At 52.4% G+C, this 27,400-nt stretch overlaps 1 protein-coding gene across 8 annotated transcripts in view; it reads left to right on the top strand.

The window, feature by feature from the left end:
* Positions 1 to 27,400, top strand: part of NOL4L (nucleolar protein 4 like) — a 117,743-nt gene that overhangs the window by 69,375 nt on the left and 20,968 nt on the right. For 5 of the 8 annotated variants that reach the window (XM_072944014.1, XM_072944013.1, XM_072944012.1 and 2 more), the window contains one exon: positions 23,952 to 24,093. In XM_072944014.1, the coding sequence (XP_072800115.1) occupies positions 23,952 to 24,093 (142 nt within the window). Of the gene's footprint in view, positions 1 to 15,625; positions 15,847 to 23,252; positions 23,433 to 23,641; positions 23,664 to 23,951; positions 24,094 to 27,400 lie in introns of those variants that run through there. The other 3 variants (XM_072944017.1, XM_015237892.3, XM_015237891.3) reach the window with 3 other exon arrangements.

Genomic DNA, 27,400 nt, shown 5'->3' with positions numbered 1-27,400 from the left:
GAAGGAGAGGTTTGGGTGTGTTTCTTGAAAATTAAGCAATAATCTTCATGGAATTGAAATAGAACATATAACTTCTAAGCCACTAGAGAAAAGTAAAAGAAACAAAGAAAACGTGATCAGTCCAGCAAGAGTAATTAAATGAGGGCATAAAAGAAGAAACAACCAAAAAGAGATATAATAAATAGGAAACATAGGTAACCTAACAGGAACAAGATCAAACACCAGTAAATCACAATAAATGTAAATTGGTTAAATTCCACTACAAAGAGTCAGAAAGGCTCAGATGAGGCTTTTTGATGGTAAAATCCATTCGGTATTTACAAAACACTTTTTAAAAGTCACAAAAATGAAGATGAAAACATAAGAAAGAAAAGATATTGCTATTGATGTCAAACAAATTCAAGGCAAACATACTCCAGGCAAAAAAAGCATTAATAGGCAAAGTGAGATATTTTATGTTAATCAAAGTCACAGTTTCCCAGTAAGATTTCAGAGCCTCTTGATCTCAGAGGCCTGCCTCCGAGGGGAGGTTGAGGAGGGCAGCAGGTCCCAAGGACACAAAGAGTACCTTGGGCTTCATTGTGAGAGGCAGCATCTTTCTTTCTCAGCCCTCAGCATCTTCCCCATCGTCAGTCTCTTCACCTTTGCAATTTTTGTTACTTTCTATAACCACTTCTCTAGACCAGTATCTTTATACTTTGGGCATCAGTGTCTGCTCTCTGGAAATGTGCATGGAAGCAAGATGAGGGATGGACCCTGTGGAACTTGGGAGAAAGTGGGGTCTGCTGCCTTAGCTGCCTGGATTTTAGTCCCTCTCTTCCTCTCCCCACTGGGCCCACCCACCAACGTATGATGGGTCCACTTTCTCAATTCCCAGCTTCCTCCCCTTCTTCCCAACTCCTGGCCTTCCTGGTCCACTTCTGGCTTTCTTCTCTTGCTCTGTTTCTTGTCCCTCCTCATCTCAGACATCCCCAACAGTCCTCTGGGATCAGCCGGCCTGTTACTTTTATGCAGCTGAGACAGGGAGGCCTAGCTTGCCTCCAGGAGAGCTCTAGAAGGGTCTGAAATGCCACTGGCCCCATTTTCAAGATCTGAGAATCTTTAGCACAAACCTTTTCCCATCTCAGCAAATCCCTGGCACTGCGGAAGGTTTGTACTGCGGCAAGAAAAACAAAAAGCCACTGAAATACTGACCTTGACCAAGGCTGATGTTTGGATTTCTCCAGGCAACGAATGATCCTTGGAACATTTCTGCTGTGAGATGTGCAGATGGGGTAGCAGCTCTCAGGTTCTACCCGGTGCCCTTCAGGCCCTCCCCCATAACCCCAGAGCAGCTAACCCTCAGAAACAGCTTCTCAAGCAGCCCTTTGTCTTTTTTGTTTATTTGTATTCATTTTTATTTTTATCAATAAAATACATATTTTATGAATCATACAGAAAAACAGCAGAGCCTTCCCCAGCCTCCCCACTTCAATTTCTACCCTTCAGAGACAGTGTCTCTTCTTTCTTATATTTTAGCTATCTCTTCTGGAATTTGTCTCCTATTTCTAAATAACATATGATCACACTGCTAGTTCTTGATTTTTCAATTTGGGCTATTTTGGTGGTTGTTGTTTAATTCCTTGCTGTAAGAGATAAGTATTTACACTATTACACCCTCTCATATACACAGGTATCATTTCTTCTTCCTCCATTCCTCAATATTATCTATACCTCCCTATTTAGATAACTTATTATATTTATGTTATTATGACTGTGTAGGTTATTCATAGCTGAGCCAACTAGCCCACTGTGATTACATTTTCTTTCTTTTGATTCCCCAGAGTTAGTCATTGCCTTTTTCTCCCCAATCTTAGCTCTCTCTCTCTTTTTTTTAATTTTATTGAGTTATAGTCAGTTTACAATGTTATGTTAATTTCTGGTAGCCCTCTATCTTTTGATCTTGCTTATGGAGTGTGTGTTTTGTCATTTTTATTTTTATGTACTCAAATTTATCATTTTTTTCTTTAATAGCTTCTGTATTTGAATCTGTAAAAGGCTAACTCCACTCTGCCTCCCTGTTCTCTTTTAGTATTTTCATTTTTTAATAGACTATTTTTTAGAATAGTTTTAGATTTACAGAAAAATTGAGAAGATAGTATAGAATTCCCGCATTACTCTCCCCTACTACATGCAGTTTACCCCTATTGCTACTAGCTTACATTAGTATGATACCTTTGTTACAATTAAGGAACCAATATGGATACATTATTGTTAACTAAAGGTTATAGTTTACTTAGATTTCCTTAGTTTAATGTCCTTTTCCTGTTTCACAATCCTATCTGAGATACAATATTACATTCACTTGTCACATCTCCTCAGGCTTCTCTTGGCTATGACAGTTTCCTAGCCTTTCCTTGGTTTTAATGACCTTGACAGTTTTAAAGCATACTGGTCAGGTATTTTGTAGAATTTTGGCATTTGCCTGATGTTTCTTCTCAATATGAAACTGGGGTTATGGGTTTTTAGGAGGAAGACCACAGACACCGAGAGCCACTGTCACCACATCATATTACGGGTACATACTGTCACCATGATTCAGGACTGTTGGTGTTGCCTTGGTGTCAGGTCTCATCAGTGTAAAGTTGTTCTTTTACCCTCTCTATACCGTGCACTTGGGAGAGAAGTCACCATGTGCAGCCACACCTGAGGAGTGGGGGTTATAATTTCTCTCCTTGAGGATGAAGAAGCTACATACATTATTCGGAATTCTTTCACATGGGATATCTGTCTCTCCTTCCTCATTTTTAAATTTATTCAATCATTTATTTATACAGCTATTTATTTCATACTTTGGGTTGTAATTGTAATTCAATACTGCTTTATCTATTTTGATGCTCAAACTTATTTCAGTTTTGATCACAGGGAGATCTTTTGACATATCCCCACCAATTTTTTGGGGGGGGGTTGTTTTTTGTAGGACTTCGTTTTGTTTTAGTGTTTCTTTACTTTCTGGCACTACAAGGTCCTCCAGGCTCATCTTACATATTTTCGGCCCCAATCCTAGAATCAGCCATAAATCTAAGGAGCTCTGACTCCTTTTATTGTAAAATCATATTGAAAACCAAGATCTGGGTACTCAGTGTGCTTATTGGTACTGGGGTATACTTTCTTTTAGATGCACTCAGCTGATAGAGCAAAAAAAATACATGTTTTCATTTTTCGTATTTAATCTTCAATCCATTTGGGATTTATCCTGGTATATTCGGAGATAGAGATCCTGCTTTACCCCTCTGTGTCAACATGATTTGTTAAAGAATCTGTTTTCTTCCCATTGATTTGAGATGCCATCTTTATAATTTGCTGAATTTCCATCTGAAACAGAATCTACTTCTATTCAGTCCATTGGCTTCTTTGTCTATTCACGTACCAGCTCCACACTGTTTTAAGTATTGAGACTAAGATGTCTTAATAACTCGTATGTCTAATGACTAAGATGCCTTACTGTCCAGCAGGAATGGTTCCCCTCCTTGTTGTCCTTCTTTTTAAAAGTTCTCTTGGCTTGAAAAAAAAAGTTATTTGAAAGAAATGTTTAATGCCTAAAAAATTTTGTACCCCCTTCTTGGTGAGGGAGACATGCAGGAGGCACCGTTGATCAGACCACATAAACATTAAGCTGAGACACTTTGACCGCAGGTTTCTGTTCGCCCCCAAAACAGAGTGACTGTGAGCCAGGAGCATCATGGTTCTGTGTTGGAATCTGGGGGCTATAAATACTGACAACCCAGTGTGCCCACCCTCCTAAAGATGGTGTCAAGCAAAAATAGGGCATTTCCAAACTTGAGAGGGAAAGTTTTCTGGGAATCCTCTTTTCTGAGAGGACAAAAAGGGGAGTGAGAAGCCCTATTGTCGAACATCTTTGTTACAGGGCATTATTTTAGGGATCAGTATATATCATTGAGAATCCTTGGGGGCTTTCAAGAAACTTGCTGCAGTTTACAAACACTCAAAGAAAATGAGCCCGACAGCTGTTTTGCCAGAACAGCCTGGGTTCAGAGACGTCTCCGTCTCTCTTCTTTCCGCCTGCTTCCCTGAAGCTGTGTGGGAAAAAAGCAGAAAACAACCAACATCCTGTCTCCAAAGCCAGTGGCCTGATGGAGTTGGTAGATACCCCGAACCTAAACAGCTCATTGTCCCCATCAGCTCCTAAAGTCTCAGTCCCCTTCCAGGCTGCCAGATCCACCCCCACGCATGTGAGGATGCTGATGTGGCCTTTCGACTTCATTATCCGGGGAAAAATTAAATGCACGCAGTGCCCATAATTTACTGGTGCAGGCAGGAGAGCTGCCTGGTGCCCAGAGCAGGATCCTGCATGCAGAGCTGGCCTGGGGAGGCTTTATCTATGTCAAGGGGAATGGCGGGGCAAAGTCAGGAGCTGCTACCTGGGCCTTCTTAAATGGGGGGCAGCTCTGTCTTCTCGGTGCTGTGACTGTGAACCGCCCCTCCAGGCACCCTAGGTGGCTGACTCCCTGATCTGTCTCTAAGAACAGGAGAGACCCAGCAGGAAAGAAGGCGTCTCTCTCCCGGGTTGGGCAGGAAGGAGCAGCTCAAAACATGCAGATGGTCACTGAACCGATGGCTGACCTTGTGACCCCCGACTCTGGGTCTGGCATGATACCCAGATGGGCCTTCTTGTCTCGTGGCCAAGTCCTGTTGTGTGCTGTTGTTTCTAACAGCACCTCTCCTGCTCCAGTTCTCGGAGGCTCTCCTCTCGAGCTGGGGGGATATCTTGGGCAGGGCGCTTTCTCCAGCCCTTCCTATTTTTTGTCCCATTTGTTTGAGGACAAGACCCCTAGTGGCTTTGTGGAGCCTTCGGCTTCAGGCACCGCAGTGCAGGCTGCTGGGCTCTGGCAGCCGAGCAGCGAGCATCATGGCTTTTACACAGCTTCCAGACCCCGCAACCCTGCGAGCCTGATGGCTCCTTCTCAGGTGGAGCCCAGACAGGTCTCGGCCCCCAGCAAAGAGCTGCTCCAGGAGACCAGACCCCACTCAGGTGGGTGGGTGGGCCAGGGCTTTGTAACCAGACCTGGAAAAGGCAGGAGGGCTTCAGACGCTTCAGCAGCTGATGTCTGGAGATCAATTAGAGATAATGGCTCTGGGTGGACTCGAAGAACCATGGCCAAGATTTTTCCTGGTTGTGCTTGTGTTTACTTCATTAACAGGCCCCCCCTTTTTTTTTTCTGAGGGTGGCCCCGCACAGTGTCACACTGTGAGTTTGTGCCTGCGGCTTCACTTAGCTTACAGTGTGACCGGGCATCGACCCCCGCTGGGCTGGGAGCTCCCCTGCCTCCACTCAGATGAAGGAGACAGAGGCCCACGGCTTCTGCTCACAGCCCTCTAGACCCCTTGCCCTCCCTGCGACCCTGTGTTTGTATAATTTTTCAAAAAATCTCCTCCTCCATTCAAAAATCATTTAAATACCTCCGATGTCCCAGACCCTGTTCTGAACACAGGATACAGCAGTGAATGAGACAGACAAGGAGCCCACTCTCAAGGAGCTCACAGGCTGTAGAGATGACAAATCAACAAGGAAAAAAAATACTCAAAAGTGAGAAGTTTGGGGCAGAGTATTAAAATAGAATCTGTTGATAGACTGTGCCTCTCGGTGAGAAAGCCTCTCTAAAAAGATGGCATCCGAGCCCAGACCTGAATGATAAGAAGTGGCCAGTCCTGTGGGAGAAAGTCTTTCCAGGTGGAGCTGGCAGCCAGTGCAAAGGCCCTGGGGTAAGAATAGCAAGGCAGAGCTAGAACAGGGGAGCGAGGGACATGTGCTTGGGATAAGCCTGAGCAGCCTGCAGAAGACAGTGCTCCCCGGCCCGCCTGGTGTTACACATAGTCGTGTGCAATGTGGAGCTTCAGAGCCCACCTTCCTCGGCCAGAGGGGCAGGGGCTTAAATGGGGGTGACAGCAGGTGGAGATGAGCCCCCGAGAGAGCCCAGCGACTCCAACTCTAGGTGTGGCCCTGCCCCGCACCAGCTGTCTCACTTTCACTTCTCCACATTGCAGCTTCCCTGTTACTGGAACAGCAGGTTTGGGTCAGACTTCAGTGGTTTTCAAAGTTTGCTTTTTGACAGAGGAGCCCCTTTCTTCAAGGAAACTCTTCTGGTGAGGAAGTCAGTTTGTCAGGGGTCAGCAGTAGGCAGGCATGTCGCTGGCAAAGCTGGCAAAGAGACCCACAGGTCTGCTCACCTGCCCCTCCTCCCTGCAGCCAGCCCCCCTCCAGCCTTCAGCAGGGAACAGCAGGGCCTGGCTAGCCCTGAGCTTTGGGCTGGGTGCTAAGGACAGGTGGGGACAGGGGCTCAGCCCAGCGTGACCACAGGCAGCCCGGCCTCAGGCTGGCCACTCCTCTCTCTCCTGCAGCTTCCTCCTCAGTAGAAGTGAGTAACAGAGCCCATGCTTGCCTGCCCCATGGTCATTTTAAGGCCATTGGATGTTTGGAATGGCTCAAAGTGCCTCAAGAAAAAAACAGGATCGAAACAAAAGATCCTCTTTAACTGGAACACTACCCCGGCTCAGGAAGTGCTCGGGCACACTTGTGCGGAGCCTGGTCCCTTCCCCACAGAGTGCCCCATGTACCACAGTGGCCAAGCAGGGGCCCTGACACAGCCCCCTCCTCAGTCTCTTTAAGGAGTCAACTCTCTAGAGAAAAGGCCACAGGGGTGTGGGGGGCCTTGCTGTCCCATCCATCCACAAATAGGAGCCCTGAGAATTGGCCAGAGATGCTTTTGACTACAGGTCCAAAAACCCAGCTGGCTGTATAGCAAAACATGAAAGTTTTTTTACACCTGAAACAGGAAGAATGCAGGAGCCGCTGCTGGTCAGCTGACATTGGCCATGTTGGGTTGGTGACTCTGTGATGTTGTTGACTTTTCCTCATGCTTGCAAGTTGGCTGCAATTGCTCCAGCCATCTTGTCCACATTCAAGGTGAGAGGAAGATGGGAATGGGGTGGTATTAGCCTAGTTCAGCAGTGCAAAAGCTTTCCCAGAGAGTTGCCAATAGAGTTTTGTGGACATCTCGTTGGAAAGGGTCACGTGGCTACCCTAAGCTGCAAGAGGGCCTGGGAAAGAAAGAATTTCGTTTCTCATCCTCTGTAGTTGAGAGAGGGAAGAGAGAAATGTTGAGTTTGGGTATCAGGTAAGGTAGTCCACAGTATTTGCCATGGCCTGGGTGCCATCAACTGAGCTTGACAATGCCTTTGGGCATTAAGTTGCCGAAGGCTTAGGCAAGAAGGAAACAGAGGGGAAGCAGGGCGGAAGGAGAAGAGAGGAGGGGGAGGTGAGGAGGAGAACAGGAAGGGTTGTTTGAGGCCCTGTGTGTGCCGGGTCCTCACAGACAACATGGGGAACTGAGGCTCGGTAGCAGAGAGCTCGGGTAACCCATCCAAAGTCATGGAGTGTGTGAGAGGGAGAGCCCTGTTCCCTCCCACATTAATGCTGTGATTTCCCAAGGGAAGGGGAGGGGGGGAGGGAAAGAAAAAAAAAAATGACCGTGAGGGTGGGGCTAGGCCAAGGTCCCCAGCAGCCTCTGCACCAGCAGCTTCCTGGGCACAGCCCGGGTCAGCAGCCCAGGTCAGGCCCTGGCACATAGCAGGGGCTCAATAACTGTTCGTTGACTGATGTCTGTATCATTAATTACTTATTTTTCACATCTTCATCATCAACATTAACGATAAGTAAGATCTGAGCAGGTGCTCTATGCCAGGCGCCAGTCCAGCCCCCTGCAGGCATCCCTGTGTTTAAGCTCCTGTGATTGTGCCCCCATTTCAGAGATGAGAAAACTGACCCCAAAACTGACTTCACCCCAGACTTCACTTGCTCTGGTGGGTTCCTCTCTCTGTTCAGCTGGCAGTCGGTGAAGCACAGCACTGAGCCCACCACCCACTCTGGAGACCAGCGCACCTGCTCCAAACCCCAGCACAGCCACTAGCTTTTAGCTCTGTCACTGTGGGTGTGTCCCCTGATCTCTGAGCTATTGGGTGACTGGATGTGTCATTTAATTTTCCTCCCAGAGCCTCTACTCTTTATGTACAGATTGGCAGTTCACATCAACCTTGTTCTTTGACTAGTTGAATAAAGTAACATACACTGCCACTCAGCTCCGGTGCCCAGTGTAGAACGGGTGGCAGGAATTGATTACACCAGGCTCTCAGCTGCTCGGCCATGGTCACTGGCCTCAGCCTTTTTTCCCTTTTCCCAACTTTTATGGAAGTGTAACATGCATACAAAAAAGAGCACATGTCATTGAGTGGACAGCTCAGTAAATTTTTACAAACTGAATCCACCTCCTGTGACCAATTCTCACATCGAGAGACAGAACACTGTCAGCCCCCTAAAGACCCATTGTGCTCCCTTATGGTCACTGACCCCAGAAAGGGCGACCACTATCTGGACCTCTAATAAAGATTGCTTTTGCCTGTTATAGAACTTTACATAAACAGCATCCTACAGCATGTGCTCTTTGACCACAAGCATGAGGGTGAGCATCCTCGTGTTGGGACCTGCACCACTAGTTTGCTCCTTCCCACTGCTGAGCAGTATTCCACAGTGTAGATGGACCACAATCATCCATTCTACAAACTACACTTCAGTAGTTTCCAGGCCAGGGCTCCTGTGAATCGTGCTGCAGTGACCATTCTGGTGTCTGTGTTCTTTAGGGACTCTCCATAGTTCTTTCTGTCATGTGCACACCTAGGAGCGGAAGTGTCCGGTTGCGGCTGGCCTCAGCTTTTTGGCTGAGCCTCTCCAAAGGTGTTGGAAAGAAGGAAGAGAGAGCAAGCAGGTGCATTCTCTGGGGAGTTACAAAATGCGGCCCACATTGAGGTTGGTGTGCTTAATTCAGAGCTCTGTTGTGGACCTTAGGGCCGTGCTGGGCAGTAGACAGGACAGGGTCCCGAGTGATGCAGTGGAGAGTCCCTGCTGTGTGCAGGATGCTGCCGAGGATGCTGCTGAGGACTCTGCTACCTAAGAGCCTGTCCCAGCCGCTAAGAGCTCACTGTCCAACTGGGGCAATGATGCATAACGCAGGACATGGGGAGTACCACAAGTGCATTAAGTGATGTAAGACTGACAGAGAGCTGCCCCCAGAGCCAGCTGGGTGATCTGTGTGTTCATAGGGGCCTAGATCTGGCAGGGGTGGAGGATGTCTTTGTTGATGGCCCAAAGCATCTTTCTACCTAATGAACACCCTGCATCTTTCAATGCCCAACTTAAATGCCACCTCCTCAGTGGAGCCCTCCAGGATGTACTATGTCCTTCTCACATACTAGGCACTTCCTTCCTAGCAGTTACCATGAATGTCAAGTACAAATTGAATATACATACCTGTGACCAGAAACTATGGTCATTAGTTTAATCTCTCTCTTCTGCTGGCCTGCAGGCTCTGAGTGGGCCGACCTGTATCTGTGTTGTTCACTGCTGTGTCAGCCATACTCATCATGGTGCATGGCATGTAGTAGGGGGGCTCTATTTATGGAAAAAAAAAAGGTGTCTGGAAGCATGGATGATCAAAGGCATGGAGGGGGTCACACGTGGGTTATTGAGAGACAGAAGATGGTTAGTCTGTCGGAAGCAGAGTTCACAGTTTGAAACAGAAGGCTGGAAGGCCAGTAGGCCTGTGGAAGTCCTCCAACACCAGGCCAGATTCAGCCAGCTAGCCCAGAGTAGGAGAGTGACATGAGCAGAGATTAACTGATGACATTTTAAAGCAACACATTTCTGAAAAGGCAATTGATCAAACTGTAATTTTTGCCTTTTGTTGTGGTTAGGAAAGTGTATTTCAACAAGTCAAACTCTTAGTTATACGCATCATGGGAAATTTATCTAAACAGAGAAGGAATGAGGAAACGGTATTGGGCGGTGTCTCCTAGATTTCAGCAAAGGTGTCAAATTCACTGTGAGGTTGCAGCCAGCTGTGCAGGAATCAGTCAATGTGAAGACTAAATGGATAAGCTGAGTTACTACCCAACCAACAGAGCAGGTATTTCAAATCCAGGCATGTGTGAAGCCCTGGTGCAGCCATCCACGTTCCTCTTCCTGCCGGGATGCCCTGCGCATTGGCCACCTGTCCCATTGCTCCCGCCTCCTTTGGTTCAGAGGAGATGTCACCTCTTCCAGGAACCACCCCACCAACAGCCCCTCAGTCAGAAACACTCCCTGACCTTTGCCATAATTATGCTGCATCCAGAGCCCTCTCTGCTGTGGTGAGCCTTTGTCTTTATTATGCTGGGGGCAGAGAGTTCATGGTGGGTAGAGGTGAGTGCTGGCCCTACCTGGTATTAAAATATATATCCTAGAGCTATACTATCGAGACAGAAATAAATAGATCAATAGGCCAGAACAGACAATTCCCAAAATAATAGGAAATTAGTATAAAGATGGCACTTCCAGTCAGTGGATAAAAGTGAGTTATTTAAAAGAGGGTATCAGTCTTGGAGAGTGATGGAAATGTTAGCTCTCTTGGTTGTGGTATTGGTTTCATGGGTGTACACATCTATCAAAATTCATCAAATTGTACATCTGAAATATGTGTAGTTTGCTGTGTAGGAACCATACCACAATAAAGGTGTTAAAAAATAAAAATGAGAAATTAAAAAATAAAAGAGGGTATTGGGACAACTGCAATAGCCATTAAAAAACAAAATATGCTAGATCTTCACCACACTTCTTACGTGGTGATGAATTACAGATAGAATAAAAATATAACCATAAAGAAGCTACAGATGCTCTAGAAGAAAATGTGGGTGAATTACTTTCATAATTTTAGAGTGGAAAAAAAACTTTGTTTTGACCTGAAAGCCTAAAGCCCTAAAGGAAAAAAAAATAGAATGGGATTATAAACTTCAATTTAAAAAAAAAGGAATGGGATGATATAAAAATGTAAAATTTTCATATGGCAGAAAAATCCCATCATAAAGTAAGAAGACAACAAAAGGAAAACATTTGCAAAATATATGAAAAAGATTAATTTCCTTCCTTTCTAAAGAGTGCTTACCAAAAAAAAAAAAAGAGACCACCAACCTAAGTAGATAAAAGGGCAAAGAATATGAACAGATTGCTAAAAAATAAACAAACAAAAAAAACACATGATACACATAAATATATGCTCACATGAGGATGGCAAAGGAAGAGACACCATTTTCCACTTCTCAGATCAGCAGAGAGAGAAGAGGTTGCTGATGCTGAGTGCTGACAAGTGTGTAGTGAGATGAGGGCTGCCCAGGGCTGCTGGGGCTGAATAACCTGGTAGGGCGTTTGTGGAGAGGGCTCTGACCAGCACTGTGGAAACTCAAAATCCTGATGGTGATAAAAGCTGCCATTTACCAAATACTCTCTCAGGGGAAAGGAGCAAGCTGTATTTTATGACCGAACCTTAGAAGTCATACACCCTCATCTCCCCAGCCCTATTCATGGTGAGGGGACTAGGGTGTGACACCAGGAGGTGAAGGTCGTTGGGGGACAGCTGAGAGGCTGGCTACCACAATTGACAATTTCAAAGGGGAAATTTTGGTGTCAAATATTACGTTAGACACACTATCTTATTATCCACTTTGTAGATGAGGAAACTGAGGCTAAGAGAGGTTTAAATGGGGGCCCAATGTCACTCTGCCCGAGGTCAGAGCCAGAATTGGAACCAGTCCCATTTGGCTAGACTCCTTCTATTCGACCTCCTCAATGTCTCCCCATGCCACTCTTGTTTCCTTATAATCCCATCTCTTCTGATCTAAAAACATAATTTAGATTGCCTGATTTCCTTGCTTTTAGAATAAAATACACACACCTCACAGTAGTGTCCAAGACTCTGAGTACTTGGCCCTGCACACCCTCTCACTGTCCCTTCCTCTCATCCTCCCCCAGCACACCTCGCTCTAACCACACTGGTAGCTTTCTAGTCCTCAAACATGCCAAGTCCTTTCCCACCTCAGGGTCTTTGCACCAGCTCTTCCCTCTGCCTGCAAGACTGAGCCCCCAGGTCTTTACCCAGCTGTCAACTTCCATCATCCGGGAGTCAGCACACATGCACTTACTCCTGAGAGGAGCCTTCCCTGACCACTCAGCCCGAGCCCACCTGGTCTCTGCTGTCAACATCTGTCTGCCCTCCACCCCTCACTGCCCCTCCTTCACCCCATCTCCACCTCACTCCTTGTCTTGGGGATCCAACCAAGATTCAAACTTTGCATTTAGTTGTCATTTTTCTTGAGTCTCCTGATTGAGAACAAACAATAACAATGACAATGACTCTTTGGAAGAGTCCAGGACACTTGTGTTGTGGAAATGTGGAGGGCCTCTCAGTATTTCTTGTCTGGTTGTCTCTTCATCAGATTCAGGTAAAGCATTCTGGGGAGTGAATGTGACATAGGGAGACAAAGCTTAGGTGATGCTTGTCCTCCTACTGCACCCCTTCAGGACGTGAGCACATCAAGTCAGGTGGCCCCACTTTGGGGGCTGCTGAATTTGATCACTTGGTTGAAGGGTATCTGCCAGTCTCTCCATTGTACAGGCACATATTCCTTGTATCATTAGTTTGTAGGGATAATTTTTTTTTAGTGCTTTGAGATGCTTGAACAGTATCCATTCTGGTCACACTAAGATCATGTTATTCCTAATCACAAACTCCTGGTTCCCTTGGCCAGGTCCCAGCTCATGGAGTGCTCATTTCATATGGGAATCTGCCTGGAGGGGTTTGCTGCTTAAGAAGCTCCACAGAGCAGATGCCCTTCCAATTTTGCCATTTACAAAGGCACCCACTGTTTGCAGAGCCTGGAGGGGACATGAAGGCAGTAGTACTGCCCCCTTAAGCAGACGGGAGCAGCCTTTCTCTGTCTCCCACCAGACTGGGGCTAGAAGAAGAGACACATCATTGGGAGAATTAGTGGCCAAAAACTGGGTCATGCCACTCCTTGTTGGGACCCATGCTGTGGCCACTTTAAGGAGAGGCACAAAGACACAGAAAGCAACCTACACAAGGTTACTCAAGGAGTGGCAGCTCCTGCAGGAATTAAAGAGCCGGGAGATTTCTGCAGCCTTCAGCACACATGAAAACTCCCCTAATTTGCAGTGCTGCTAAACAGCCAGGCATCTCCAGGGCTCCCAACGGCTTCCTGTGGGTCGAGTGGGGCTGGGACTGTTTTATCTCAGGGATGGTAAATGAGTTCACATTTCATGCCTGGAGAAAATCACTGCTCTGCCCTCCTGGGCGGTACTAGCTCTCTCTTATTAGTCAGAGAAGAGGTAGGTTATCTGGGTTCAATTCCACCTTTGAACATCAGTTGGATTTGGCTTTATATTTCAAGCCCAGATGTCCACCACCGCTGTGAAACAGTGACAGGACAGGAGACGTGAAAGATCTCTAGAAATGTGGTGGGAAGAAACAGGAAATCCTGGGCGTGAATTATCTCATTTTCAGAGTGAGGAAGGACAGTTCCTATGTTGGAACACCCACATTTCCCCGTATGAACTGAAGAGTCATGGCCACTAATTCTAAAAGTCATTATTGGTCACCAGGGTATGTGGACATTCAGGCAATAAAGCCTCCAAACTGCCCCCCATCACAGAGGATGAGAAATAAAGATCTAATAAAGTAGGAAGAGTGAATTGGTATGAAAACATTTGATTTTAGGGATAAAAGGCGCTAATGAGTAACATGCTTAGCTTAGATCCTCTTTTAAAAAAGAAAGTGTGAGTTTTATATTGACAGTAAAATCTTTAGCCTGTGCAGAAGGAAGTCTATGTGCGTTAATTTGATGTGTTGTCATCTTTTTTTTTTTTCCCCTAATGGGTGAATAGGGAGCCCTGAACCTGTGGTGTTGTATTTCCAACTCGCACCTGTAGAGGGAGCCTTGTTTACCTCGGATTGTTCACAATGCAAAGCTTTCAGTGCAAGAAAGAAAAAGGCTTTTCACAGAAAAAAAGTTGGAAGGTTAAAGGCAGTCTGTTTCAAAATTGCAAACAATCGCGGTGTCTGTCTCATTTTCTCTTCTTTCCTGGTTCCACTGTGAATGAGTTGTAGCGTAAAGTCAAGTAGAAATTGCCCTTCCTCTTCGGATGCGACCAGAGGGACCAGGAGGTGGGATCTTTATTGGTCTGTTTTGTTTTGTAGCCATTTCCTCACTGTATTCCACAAGGGCAGCTCCCTATCCCTGTTAAAGCACGAGATTTTTCCGAAGGCTGATCTGTTGTAACACAGGCGTGGATTTGGGGAGGGGGGAATCTGCCCCTGACCCATCTTCTCTGTCGGGGTCTAATTCTGCTGTTTGGGGACAAGCGCGTTCTGTTTCAGGCTGAGTCTGAGGTTGCTCAGAGGTCCAGGGTCTCCCGCCCCCTACCCCGCGACGCCCGGTGCAGTCTTCCGCACCCCAGGCGGACGAGGTCTGTCAGCGCGGAGCACCGCTACTCTGGTCCGCGTGGGTCTTCCCCTTACTGTGATGCTGTGTCTGCGGACAGTGCGCGCCCAGGTCCTGGATGGAGCAGCATTCTTTATGTTAGCCTATTACTTTACAACTGTAGCTTGCGCGCCTTAAGGAGCCCGAACGGTGTGGTCTTGAGGAGCACAATGACGGGCGGGAGGGGAGGGGTATAGGGAGGGAGCTGGGAGCAGGCGAGCGACAGGCGCTGAAGATCGCTGAAATGTTTGGGTCGGACAGGTGAGCGCAGCCTGAATTCTTAGGCGCCCGCCGGTAGGAAGGAGGAGAGCAGGGGAGGGTGTAAACTAAGTGGTGGGAAAGAGACAAAGGAAGAGTGAAGAGGCGAGATGGTGCGGAATAGAGGGAGGGGGGATGGGAGGGGGCAGTGGGTGGGCAGCGCGCCGAGGAGCCTGAGCTTGAACTTGATCGAGAAAAGGGGGGTCCTGAGGTGGGGGGCGGCACAGAACCGACCACGTGCCTGTCTTTCCCAGACCAGGGTCTTGCTCCGACCGCCTGGGGGCCCAGACCTATGGCCCAGCAGCCCTGCCCAGCGAGGACCCGCGTCCCCGGGAAACCTGGAGATGCTCGGGGGTCGAGGGCTGCTCGAAGGCCGCAGGGAACCGAGAGTTCCTAATGGTGCCTGAGTCACTTTCTTTGGGCCAAGTCTCTCCTCTCCTGGCCTGAACGCAGAGAGCTGGCCGGGTGTCTTCTCCCGCCCACCCCGGGACCCGAAGACTGCGGCCTTCCGGAGCAGGGGCGGGCACAGACCCCACCGCCTTCTTTCCCAGGCTTAGCCCCGGGCAAGACTCTTCCTCCAAGCGCTTCCCCCTTAAGAGCGCTCTCCCCCCCGGAGCGCACCGCGGCGCGTCCAGCGCGCCCTCATCCCTCCCCCCCTACCTGGCCCAGCACCCGCTCCTTCCTTCTCCTCTCCCTCCTCCCCCCTACCGCCTCTCCCTCCTTTCTCCTCTCCCTGGGTGCCTCCTTTTCCTCTCTCCCCCTCCCCCCGTGCCCACTCCTCCCTCTCGTCCGCCCCTCCACCTCCTCCTCCCGCTGCTCCTCCTACTCCCCCAGCTTGCTCCCTCCCTGCGCTCCCCTCCCCCCGGCCCCCGCCCCGTGCAGGGTCCCGCCCCCCTCCCCCGCCTCCCCGTGCCCGGTGCCCCCCTCCCCCTTCCTCCCTCCCGACCGCGGCGCCGCCGCCGCTGCCGCCGCTGCTCGCCTGGGCCCTCCCCCTGGCCACCCCCGCCCCCGGGCCGGGCAGTGACGCGCCGCGGCGGTGCCAGCCCCTCTCCCCGGGCGGCCGCGGCGGCAGCAGCAGCAGCAGCTGGAGCTGTGGGGCTGTCACCGCCGCCCGCCCTGCTCACTCGCCGCCGAGCCTGACCGCCCGTCTCCACCTCGCCTCCCGCCCAGGTACGGAGTCCGGCCCAGATCCCAGCGATCGGGCCGTTTCCGGGCCCCCGGCCGCCGCCCCCCTCCTCCTACCGCTGCCGCCGGCCGTTGAGCTGCGGTTAGGGGGGCGGGAGGCTGGGGGGGTTCCGGGGAGGGGGATGCGGGGGAGCTTCCTGCGACGGGGCTGAGGAGGGGGGCGCGCGGAAGCGGCTGCGCCCTGGGCGGAGTGGGCTGGGGCGGGGGGCGGGTGAGGGTGACCGAGTGGGGTGCGCGCCGTGAAGCCTGCACTTTGGGGGCCGCGGGGTGTCCAAGAGGCGTGCCCGGCTCCGAGTGCCGGGCGCCGCCGGGCGCACCCCACTCCCGGGCCGTGCGCGCCGCCGGTCCTGGGGGGCGGTGATTGTGTGCGCCGCGCCGCGGTATTGTGCGGCGGCCACACGGTTTGCCGCGGGCTCGGCACCGCGTCCCGGGGAGGAAGGCGTTCGCAGGCGACAGGGTGGGGGCCGGGCTCGGGTTGCCGCCACCGCGGCTGCCTCGAGAAGGGAAGTGGACTGTTTGGAGATGTGAGGACTGGAAGCGTTGAGTGGCAGGGAGGGGCTCCCTGCCTCGGCTCGGGGAGTTGAGACGAAATTTGCAGAGTTGAGCCCACTTCGGCAGGCTCTGGTCCCTCCCCGGAGCAGACCTGGTGCCCCTGTCAAGTGTACTGTGGGAGCGGAAGCTGGGGGCGTCGGCGGCCCCAAGCGAAGGGGCATTCCTTACTGACCGGGACACATGGGGCGGGGGCAGCTGGCCAGAGTGAGGTCGCGCGCCCGGGTTAAGTTGGATTTACACCTCCTCCCGCCACTCTCCACTTCTCCACCGAGTCCTCCAAGGCTGGACACTTTTTCGGGCGGCGGGTGGGGAAGTGCAATTCGCGTTTGTATTCCAGATGCTCGGCCTCAGAAGCGCCCCCCGGCCCCCCACTCCCACCTGGAACTGCGTTTGCCCGAGTCCGGTCGCCCCTACCGGGCTGTGCTTCCTAGGGGAAGTTCTCATTAAGCCTCGCTAATTAGCATTATTCCTGGAGAAAGGTTAAGGTTAGACCGTCCTTTTCCTTATCGGGAGGCCCACCCCCTCTCCTCCCCAAGAGCACAAAAGCACAAAAAGAAAGTGTGAAGAGGCGCAGATCAATGGAGAAGCCACAAACCCATTAATTCAAATGGAACCTTTTTCCCCCCACTAAAACATTGATTTTTCTTTCTGTCTGCTCGGAGGGGAGATTAATAACCTCCTGATTTCACCTGAAATGGTGTTTGGACTCTGTGATTTCCTCCTCTTTCTGAGAAGGATTGTGGCTTGAAATAGATTCTCCCTTGAGATAAAGCCCTACTTATCCCAGAATCAGCTGGAAACCCCAGCCTGGGCCCCATCCTACCAGGTAGGGGGTGTGGAAAGACGGGTGTGGGGCTCTCACAGCTCCTCCGGAGTCATGACCCCCTGCTTCTGGGCTGTGGGGTTGTTCTGGGGAAAAGATCTATGTAGCGCCCAGGCCCCAGTGGTGGTTTAGCCCCCAGGTAATAAATTACCCCTACATTGGAAAACCATTAGTGCCTTAATGTGTCCTTCAATAATATCAAACTCCTGTCTCATCCCGGCTCCAGGTGGGCTAGCTTTGTACAGTAGGGGTTTGAGACAGCACCTCCTCCCACACCCACTGCACCATGGCTGGGTGACAAGACCCCATTCAGCACCTTCCTGAGGAACAGCGAGAGCAGAGCACCCAGAGCCTTCCTCCCAGCTGGCAAGGCTGATTTGGGGAACTTGTGTGGCCTCAGCCACCCTCAGGCCATGTGGAGCTAAGCTGCCCCTGAGTTGCTCAAGAACTTTTTTGTCTTGTCTAGGTCCTTTTCTTGGAAGGAAATTCCTGCAGGGGATTAGTGCAGAGTGGTTTCTCTCCAGCCCTCGTTTTGGCTGGAAGAACCCTGTCTGCTGAAGCTCATCTCTCCAGCTTCCCTTTTAAAGAGACCCCTGTTAACAGCGGGGCCTGGGGTATCAATGAGGCCCTCATGGTGAGGAGTGCTGGGAAAACAGCCAGTTGCCTTTGCTTGGGAAACAAAAGCCCGTTTTACACTCAATACACTAGGAAGAAGGTGTTGAAAATGCTCACCCCAGCATCCAGGCACCCATGGCAGCCAAGACAACAGAGCATCTCTGCATATATGTGAATATGTTTCTGAAGGACCCTGTATGTGTGTGGAGCGGGGAGAATACCCAAAGTGTGGTAGGTGATTGGCTGTCAGCCCTCCCCACTTCATTTCCCAGAAGAGCCCATGCTTATATGACTGGGAAACAGGAGGTACACTGGCAGGAAGGAGTGGAATTGTGGGAGAGTGTCCCCACGATGCTGGCCTCCTCCCCTGGCTAGGTGGGCTTGGATGGAGCTTGAAGCAGCAACCCTGGGACCCCTCAGCTGCCAGGCAGAAGCTGTGGTTCAGACCACTCTAAGATTTCATTTGCGCTGTTCCTGCCCAACAGGGATTTGAACCCTTGTTGCTTTAGATCCTGGGGGGTTTTCATCTTCCATTAATAAACCATCTGATGAACCGAAGTGGTTAAGTTGGGGTCAAATGCGGTTCAGTACCTTCTTGGCATGCTCAGAAGGCTGTGTGTGTAATGCTCGCTGACATGGAGACAAGGAGGGGAATTGCCTTGCACTGAAGAATTTCCAGGGCCTGGAAGGGCCTGCAGGTGTTCCAGAAGGAGGTACTCACTTTCTCCACCTTGGTGCCCTCCTACTTAGGGCAGAGTGGGTTCCAGGGCAACTGCCCTAAGCCTGGTGGTTTTTCTTGCAGGAGCTTTAGCCTCTCATCCAACAGACCCCGGGGACTAGGCCGAGAAGGGGTCTGTTTCCTGCCTGACCCAGAAACGCCCCCCCCCACCCGGGAACATACTTGCCCTCCACCGCTCCTCTGAAACACACACCCAAGGCTCCTGGTCAGGGCTTATGGCTCACAACTGCTCTAAATTCGCAGCAAATCCTCCTCCTTTTCTCTCTCAAAGCAAGTGATAGTGATAGAGTTACAGCTCTGAGGAGAGGCCTGGAAAATGTGTGAGGCACACCCCAGGATCCCTGTCCTGGAGGATGCAAATGGCTCAACTTCAGAGGCACCAGGAACCCAGTTCCCGAGAAATTGACCCCAGTTGTAAAATAATCAGGTTACTGATAGCACCTGCCCCTAGTTACACGCCATGGATACAGGCGCGTTTCCACCATTTCCTCTCTGGTCTCCCATTTTCTCCTCCTCCTGGGCTGGGCAGCAGTTGGTGCTGGTTTGCCTGCAGAGGAGGAAGGGCCTCAGAACCTGGGTGGAGAGACACTGAACCTGCCCGTGAATTTTGGACTGCAGATAAGAGCGGGGGAGGGTTTGGTCGGCTCCTCTCCTTCTGCCCAGAGTCAGGGCTCCCAGACTGGGGTGTGTCCCAGGGGCTGGCTGGGTGCTATCTGCCTGCCTACCCCTCCACCCCCAGCCCCCAGCTCTTGAGTTCCCTTTCCAGAAGAGCAGCTGGCCCGATCGCCCTGTGACCCACAAGTGGCTCAGGCCCTTTGGTGCCGAATAAATGGTGGGCTTTCATCAACAGGTGGGCAAGACACCTCAGGGTGTCTGAGGGCAGAGGTAAGAGGAGCCAGGAGAGCCGGCTGGCCAGTCACATGGGGTCTGAAGAGAGGGTGCCCAGAAGTAACGGATTGTACCCAGTCTTTTATTTTCTAATGAAAGTTTCATTGAAGTTTGTTTACTTAAAGAGAAATTAGTGCAAATTCCCTTGAGATTCTAGAAGGGACAAAGGAGAAGTGCCTGACTTGTGACCTCTGGGCGAGCAAGGGGAGCGCCCTTGTCAGTGCACAGGCCTGAGGCCTGGCCCCTGGGAAACCTGCACTGGCCGCCCCCTGCAGGTCCCTCCGGCCCCAGGTGCACCCGCTCTCTGCACCCTCATTGATGGGCCCTGAACTGTGTGCGCCGGTAATTGCCTGTGTAATTGGCCTGCTCCTGGAGCCTTGGCTAGGTGTGAGCGGGTGAGGTTCCAGTCTGCCCTCTGCAGCTGGGGGCGCTGCTGTAGCAGGTGGGTGGCAGAGGGGCTTGAGAAGCCGCCTCTCCCAGGTCAGCCCTGCAAGTCAGGGGGTGGGAACTCATTTTGATTGGAACTTAGAGTGTTTTTTTTTTTTAAGTTAGGTTTAATAGGCTTGATTTCTCACTTTAAAAAATTGCTGTATTGGTAGTGTCAAGAGCTGAGCTAGAACCACCACCCACAAAACCGGGATTCATGTGGCAGGACCCTGGGAAAACCCACCGGGGAGAGCCCGAGAGTCAGCAGATAACTGGGGAGGGGCTTCCCCAGCTCCCCTCTCTTGGTGCTTACAAGTGGGTCAGAATTTTTCTCTTTCCCTAAATAACAAGGCTCTGGAGGAAAGGAGCTTGAGTGTAGTCACCGTGCCCCTAACACATCACCAGCATGTAGTAGACGCTCCGTAACTGCGTGTCGACTCATTGAAGAGAGGGAGCGGGGTGTGGCTGTAAATATAGCTTCATCTCCCACGAGTTCCTTTGGGTCTCATCCTGAGAAGCTTTGTTGTTAAGGAGTCTGGTTCTTTCGATTGCAGGGAGGAAGTGTGGGGAGGCGGCCTCTTGGTGTGATAGACTGTAATGTGGGCTCTGGGCACAGACTGCATGGGTTCCGATCAGAGCTCTGCCACCAGCTGTGGTGCCCTTTGGCAGCTGAGGCAGGTCTCCAGGGGGCCAGTTCCAGATCTGGAGATAGGCCTGACCTGAGTGCCTGCCTTTTTTTTATGGGGTTGTGGGAGGAAATCTTACAAAACCCTTGCCCTGATATCATGTGTGGGCACTGGGTGCTCTTCATTACCAGGTGATTGCAATTCAACGTAAAGTTTAGCCCACCTCAGTGCAGTTTGACCTGTCAGGCCAGGGGAGTGGAGGGGACCATTCTGGGGGACAGTGAAGTGATCTGAGCCAGAGAAACTGTGGGCTGTATGTCAGAGACGGGTGTGTGTGGCTGGCAGCCACAGGAGGGGGACACCACACGGCAGCACGTTGCCACTGCCTGCCAGCCAGGGTCTGGGTTTCATGTGGTCTCCATTCAGGAACTGTGTGTAAAGGGACCAAGTCCCTGATTGTCAAATTAATGCCGCATCCTCATTAAGCACCAGTATCATGGCAGGCGATTCAGCCAATTTGACAGGTCTTGCTGGCCTTGTCCAGAGAATACACAACCAGCCTGGTCCCTGCTCTTGGAAGGACTTAAGGTTTTTCTGGGGAAAGACAGGGCAGAGAGCCACTGTGCTGACCGGCTACAGCTGAGGGGTCTGTGCCCGCTCCCGCGTACAGGCAGGCAGACAGTGTAGGAGAGGAGCACTGGAGACCGGGCCGGGTTGGTTGGCACGGGGACGGGCATTTGGAGTTTGAGCTGTGGGGCACAGCTCTGGCAGAGGCTCAGAGGCGGGAAGGGGATGTGTTTGGGCCTTCAGATGTGCACACCTCTGGCTCTGCCGCTTGTTAGCTCATGCCCTTGGGCAAGCAAGAGCCTTAACCCTTTGGAGCCTTTGTTCCCTCATCTGTAGAATGGGGCTGATAACTGTGTCTGCCCATTGGGCCTGTGGTGCACTTGGCACCTGGTAAACCTTGGCTTCTGCTGTCACTGTTTTAAACTTTGGCCAAGTGGGCCTAGAGCGTGGGTGCCTTCAGCACTGCACCTAGCTGTTCTGACATTTCCCTGCTCTTCAGTGAGAACCTGCATGTTTAGTGGAACACTCCTTTCTCTAAGTTGGAGACGCCCACCCAGAGTTATGTGCCCCTGGGGAGAGAGGATACCTCCGTATGGCTCACCTGCCCACAGCTCACCCATCTGCCAACCACAGAGGCCTCCTGGCTGCTGCTTGGACCCACCAGCATGTGCGGTGCCTGGAGCGCTCCCCACGTGGACCCCCGCCCAGCAGCCTTCCTCACTTCCTACAGGCCTCAGCTCAGATGTCCTAACCAGCAAGGCCCTCCTTGGCCACCCTGGCAAACAAAGTCCTGCAGGTCCCTCTCCACTCTTATCTGCTTTATTTTACTTCGTAGCCCTCATCAGCCCTGACACTATGCGGTTTTCTGCTGATTACCCATCACCCCCACTGGACAGTGAGCACCAGGAGGGCCAGGACATGTCTTGTCCACAGTTGAATTTTCTGGCACCTAGAAAGGTGTTTGGTACATAGTAAGTCTTCAGTAAATACTTGTTGAATAAATGGATGTAGTGTTTTGAATAGGTGATACTTCCAGATGTTGAAAGAATACCTGGTCCTTTAAACCATGAGTGTTTTAACAATAGCCAAGAGCCATGAGAGGGCCTTCCTACTTCAGCCAGGACTTTGTGTCCTACCCTGAGCACAGTGACCCCTGGGCAGCCAGGAAGGAGCCAGGGGCCAAGTGAGGAGGCCCCTGTTCCTGGCTCGTAGAGCCATGGCCCTACCCCTCCCAGGGTCCTTCTCCTTGCTTGCCCGCTGCCTCTCACTCTCAGGTCCTGTCCAGTCAGCACTGAGGAGAGTCCTGTTGCCCCTTTGTGACTTTTGTGCAGAGAGAGCCTTTGAACATGTGTCTATCCCTCAGGGTGTGAGAACTCAGTCAGAGTGAGTGTGAGGGAGCATGCTTTCACCCCAGGAAGGCTGTGGGTACAAGTGCTTGTGTATAAGGAGCCGGGCCGCCTGTGGGAGGGAGGCAGTGTGAGTGCATGTGTGGGGAGAGGACACAAGCGCACACGTGGTCTCCGTCCGCCAGGCTCTGGGTGTGCTGCGTGGGGGACCCCTGCGCCGGGCAGAGCTGGCGTCCTGGCCCAGCTCTCATCCTCCTGATTCAGCCGCAGAGGGTACACACTCGTGCTGCACAGAAGCTGTAAATTCCAGGAAACTCCCTGCCAGCCAGCCTGTGGGGGAGGGAGTGGAGGATAATCCACGCTGGTTCCCCAGCACTTGGAGAGCAGATGTGTCTGCCTCGGACAGCAGCCGAAGAAAGTTCAGACCAAAGTGTGTTTGCTTGCTGTAAAAGAGACCTCTGTGAGGGGCCCCAGGAGGGAGGCTTTTGGGGGGGTAGTGCTCTGCCAGAGGTCCTTACTGGGGGCCCACAGAAGCCATTGTATCTGGCTGGATGGGGAAGGGGAGGGGGCAAAGCCAGAGCTCCGGGGTGTGGGAGCTGCTGGGTCATCTTTCTTGCGTTTTACAGCCAGCTCCCAAACACAGTTGCTTGCTGCTCCTGAAAGAGGCTGGGCCAGAAGGAGGTGGGGTCCCTTCCCACTGGAGGGCTGGGTTGAAGGGGCCCCGCCCTGGGGGTTCCCGGATGACTGGCCAAGGGCTCACTGAAGCCAGCAGGAGAGGAGGCAGGGAGAAGAGGCAGGCGAGGTCCTCTCCAGCAGGCCCTCCGGCTGTTTGGAAGGCCCTGGAGGCCCCCCAGGCCCTTGAGCCGAACCCCCTTTGCGGTCTGCTCCGAACCCTCCCCGGCCGCACGCCCTTCCTTCTCTGTACTTCTGGGGCTGGCCTTTTCAGCTCTGGAAGCCGCCCAAGAGCATATCTTTGAAGCACAGCAAAGGTTAGGAAGGAGGAAGACAGAAATGTCCTCTGGGCTGGGGGAGTGGGAGAAAGGAATTCCATGCATGCTCCACGGGAGTGGGGGAAGCAGGCGTGGTGGGGGCCACCAGTCTGTCCTCGGCAGTGCCCGCCTGGCCCTGCGTGGAGTGAGCCCTCATCCCCAGGCTGTGGGCAGGGAGTGGGGAGCAGTGGCCCTTGTTTACAACGCTGGTTTCAACCTTGGCTCACAAGGGTAAGAGCCAGGCCCTGCTATCCGCCCCTACAGGATGCAAGACCTCGTAATTGTCTTCAATTACAGACAGCACGGCCCTCAGCCCCGGCTTCCCACAGGAACCAGAGCCTGAACTGCTTCCATGGGGGGAAGGGGGAGTAGCCCAGCCCCCACTGCAGGGCTTGTGGGCTCCCTGTGGCCTTTGGGGCACTTCAAATGCCCATGGGCCCTGGGGTCCACCCAGAATGCTGCCAAGGGCTATAGAGAGCCCATCCCCATTGAATGCCTGCCTTCTTTGTCCCTGATCAGGATGAAACTTCTGTGAGCAGTGAAGATTTTGATATGAACGACTCCACATGGATGTCAGCTGACCCACACCTGGCCTCCAGCCTGAGCCCCAGCCAGGACGAGAGGATGCGGAGCCCGCAGAACCTCCACAGCCAAGAGGACGGTGAGTGTCCCTTCGTGGCTGGTGGGGGAAGGGCCGTGCCTGCTGCCTGCAGGAGCCTAGGAATCCCAGGTTGTGGCATCTGGGCTGGGGCCTCTAGGGGGTAGCCCAGGCCTAGGCTGACAGCCGTTCCCAGCATTCTCAGCCTCTCCATGAGCCCCCTGGCCCCAGCCCCTGATTCTAGGGAGAGCGGTGAACGGATAGAGCTCTCGGGGACTGGCAGCCTTATGGTGTCCTGCCTGTTTGTTCTGATGCTCAGGGGCTGGTGGGATATGGATTTCAAAGTTACCATGATTCAGGTCTGGGAAGGTTAACGGTGTGCCTGACTCAAAACAGTCCAGATGCCCAGTAATGAAAACAAGGGCTGGGCTTCCGCAGCTCAGACGTGAGGCTATGGGACAAGGTCCCTGCCTGCCACCTGGTGAGTGAGCAGGCAGTGCACTCGACCGCATGTGTGCCCCCAGCCCCTTGGGATGAGATGTGACCTAGCTGAGGAGCTGTCCAAACTCTTCCCTGGCCCGGTTCCCCACCACCACCAGGGCCTGCCAAGCTTCCTCCCGCCTCCCTTGGAACAGAGGCTTCCTTTTTGGGGTGGGAGAGTTGGGGTCAGAGTCAGACCCCAAAGGTGCACTCCAGAGCTCCTATGTTGTGCCCTCCACGGGGCTGAGCTCTGGGCTCTGGGGCTCCAGTGTCTGCCTCAGTTAGATGCAGTTGCAGGCGTGGAGTGGCGCCTGTCGTTGGAGTGTCCCTGACCAGGCTCTGATTTCCGGGGAGGAGATGATGGGGGTGGGGGATGAGCCAGAGAGAACTGGGGTGTAGAGCCGCAATTAGGAGGGGTCGAAGGTCGGGGTCTGGAATGCGGGAGGGAGGTGCAGGGTTAAAAAGGGGTGTAATGTTAACTCTGTGAAACGGGTTAGCCTTAAAGAGTAAATAAGGGGTAGGAGCCTTGTAGTTTGGGTCAAAGTTCGTCTCCATGGCAGAACCCGCGCGCCTGCCTCCCCGTGGCCCTGGCAGTCCTGAATCCGGCTTTGTCTGGGAGGAGACCGGGCATGGAGGCAGCTGGGGTGGCTGGGCCAGGGGCTAGGGAGCCCAGGGTGTGGTTCTGTGAGGACTGGGGTACAAGGCTGCTGGGAAAGAAAAAGCTTTTGTCCCTTGATGACTCGTGAGGTCAGCACAAGCCCCTCGTGCTATGAGCCTCCCAGACCAAAACCTCCTTCCAGCGTTCCCACGGGGTGGGGAGCCGGGGTGGGGGTGGGGGCAGCCACATGCTGTGGGGGCTCTGGGGCTGGGAAGTGCCCAGCAGCTGACCTCCAGCCTCATCTGAGCTGATTGAGGGCCACACCCAAGGGCCATGCCAGCCCAGGGTTGTCACTTATACCTTCCCAAGAAGGATCCAGAACATTTTTTTTAAACCCAGAGTAGTAGGACTGAATGGGCGCCCTGTCCCCCCAACTCATTCTCAAAAAAGTCTTGTGTTGTTGTTGCTGACAACCATCCTTTGAGGGTCTGATCTCTGTGGGAGACACTTCCCAGGGAGATGTGGTGATTTGGGAGGCCTCAGGATCAGGTAGCAGAAAGGAGTGTTTCTGTGGGGGGTCACAGGGCTTCCTCAGCCATGAGGCTGTTGGGGTCAGCATGTCTTGCAGCTGGTCCAACAGGAGCCGGATCAGGGAGCCCACCTGGGTGTAGTCCCGCAAATCCCCCACTCCACCCCCACCACTCCTGCCACCCAGGTCCCTCCAGGCCGTGGGCGCCAGGGCCGAGGCAAGCTGGCCTTATGACAGGACGAGGGTGTTCATCAGGGCGGGCAGCCAGAGCTGGAGACAGGGAGGATGGTGTTGACCACGATACCATCAATTTAATTATTTAATCAGAGACTGTGTCTGGAGGCTGTGGGCTGATGTGCTGGCCGACCTAGACCCAGTACCTGGGGGTCACGGGCCTTGAGACACCTGCTGGTCTGGTCTCTGCTGCCCTTTATGGTCCTGGATCTGTTGGTGACTGGCATGTCTATCCAGACCAGTGGCTTCCCAAAGAGTTTTGGCTGAACACAGACCCGGCCTGGAGCCCTCGTCCAGCCCCGCAGTGGCGTGCAGCCAGCCGCTGTCCCAGTGCAGATGCGAGCTGAGATCCCGCTCCCATTGAGTCAGTGGGAGACTGTCGGGAGCTTCAGAGTGTTTTCACGTCCCCTCTTGTTAACAAAGGACTAGGCAGGGGACAGGCCAAGCAGGGGTTCTGTTCACACCCAGCCACAGCCCTTCATGGTCTCCACTCCCTGCTCATGTGTCTCCATCCAGAAGCTTCCCCAACACCACCAAAGCCCAGGGTGGCTTGGTTTACAGTCCCTGGCCCTTGGTCCTCCATGTCTGAGGCCCCCCTCTGTGAGTTCTGAGGGGCTGACCACATGGGTCTTGCTGTCTGCTCTGTCTCCGGTGACTCTAGCTGCATGCCTGGCACATTAGAGGAGCCTGTTGAATATTTGTTGCCTGAATGAATAAAGGAACAAAAATTTATTGAGACCTACCCCCGAGCACACCATCCAGAAGAGAGAGAGGTCTGCCCCCTTGTTGGGGACAAGTCAGGTTCTTTGTTCCTGAGCACCTGGGTCTTTTCCCGGAACCAGGAAGTGTGGAGACTCCCGAGGCTGGGCCGGGGGAGCACCCCGCCCCGGCCGGCCAGCAATGAGCGTTTCAAGAAGCTGGGCAGTTTGCACAGATTCACGCCTGCTGGTGGATGTTGAGGCTCCCCCTCCTCCTCCGTCACCTCCTCCCGTTCCTCGTCTTCCTCTTTGAAATTTTAACAAAGGCAGATGAAGGCTGGGCCTTGGCAGGGCAGGTCCCAGGGCTGAGACCAGGAATGAATTAGCAGCAGGCCAGCTCTCACTCCCAGAAGCTTGTCTGAGGCTCACCAGGGGTGGGAGTGTGCCTGCCCTGATCACGGTTGTGCTTTGTCCCCAAGCCTGCCCCTGCCTGTGAGGCCTCACTTCACGGGTCTCTTTTATGGGCCTCATTCCCGGCTCCCTGAAACCACAGCACGCGTGCTGGCCGAGGACCACCACGGGGCTTCCTCTCTGGGGGGCTGGAGCTGCCGTGGGGGAACACATGGCTCTTGTCCTGTCTCATGGGAGGGAACTGCTGATTAGTGAGAGAGTTAGGTAGGGTGATCTGGCCAGAGTTGAGGGAGTGCCAAGGCTGCTCCCCTCGTCTTTCCTACTTGGCAGGCATCGAGGCCATATGTGAGGTTCCCCGGAAGATGGGCGTGGGATCCGAGGAAGAAGAGGAGGCTTCCCCGCCCCAGACTCAGAGCACTG

Source organism: Vicugna pacos, chromosome 19, assembly GCF_048564905.1.
Source record: "Vicugna pacos chromosome 19, VicPac4, whole genome shotgun sequence".
Taxonomy (NCBI): domain Eukaryota; kingdom Metazoa; phylum Chordata; class Mammalia; order Artiodactyla; family Camelidae; genus Vicugna; species Vicugna pacos.
This window is presented reverse-complemented; position numbering and strand designations above follow the sequence as displayed.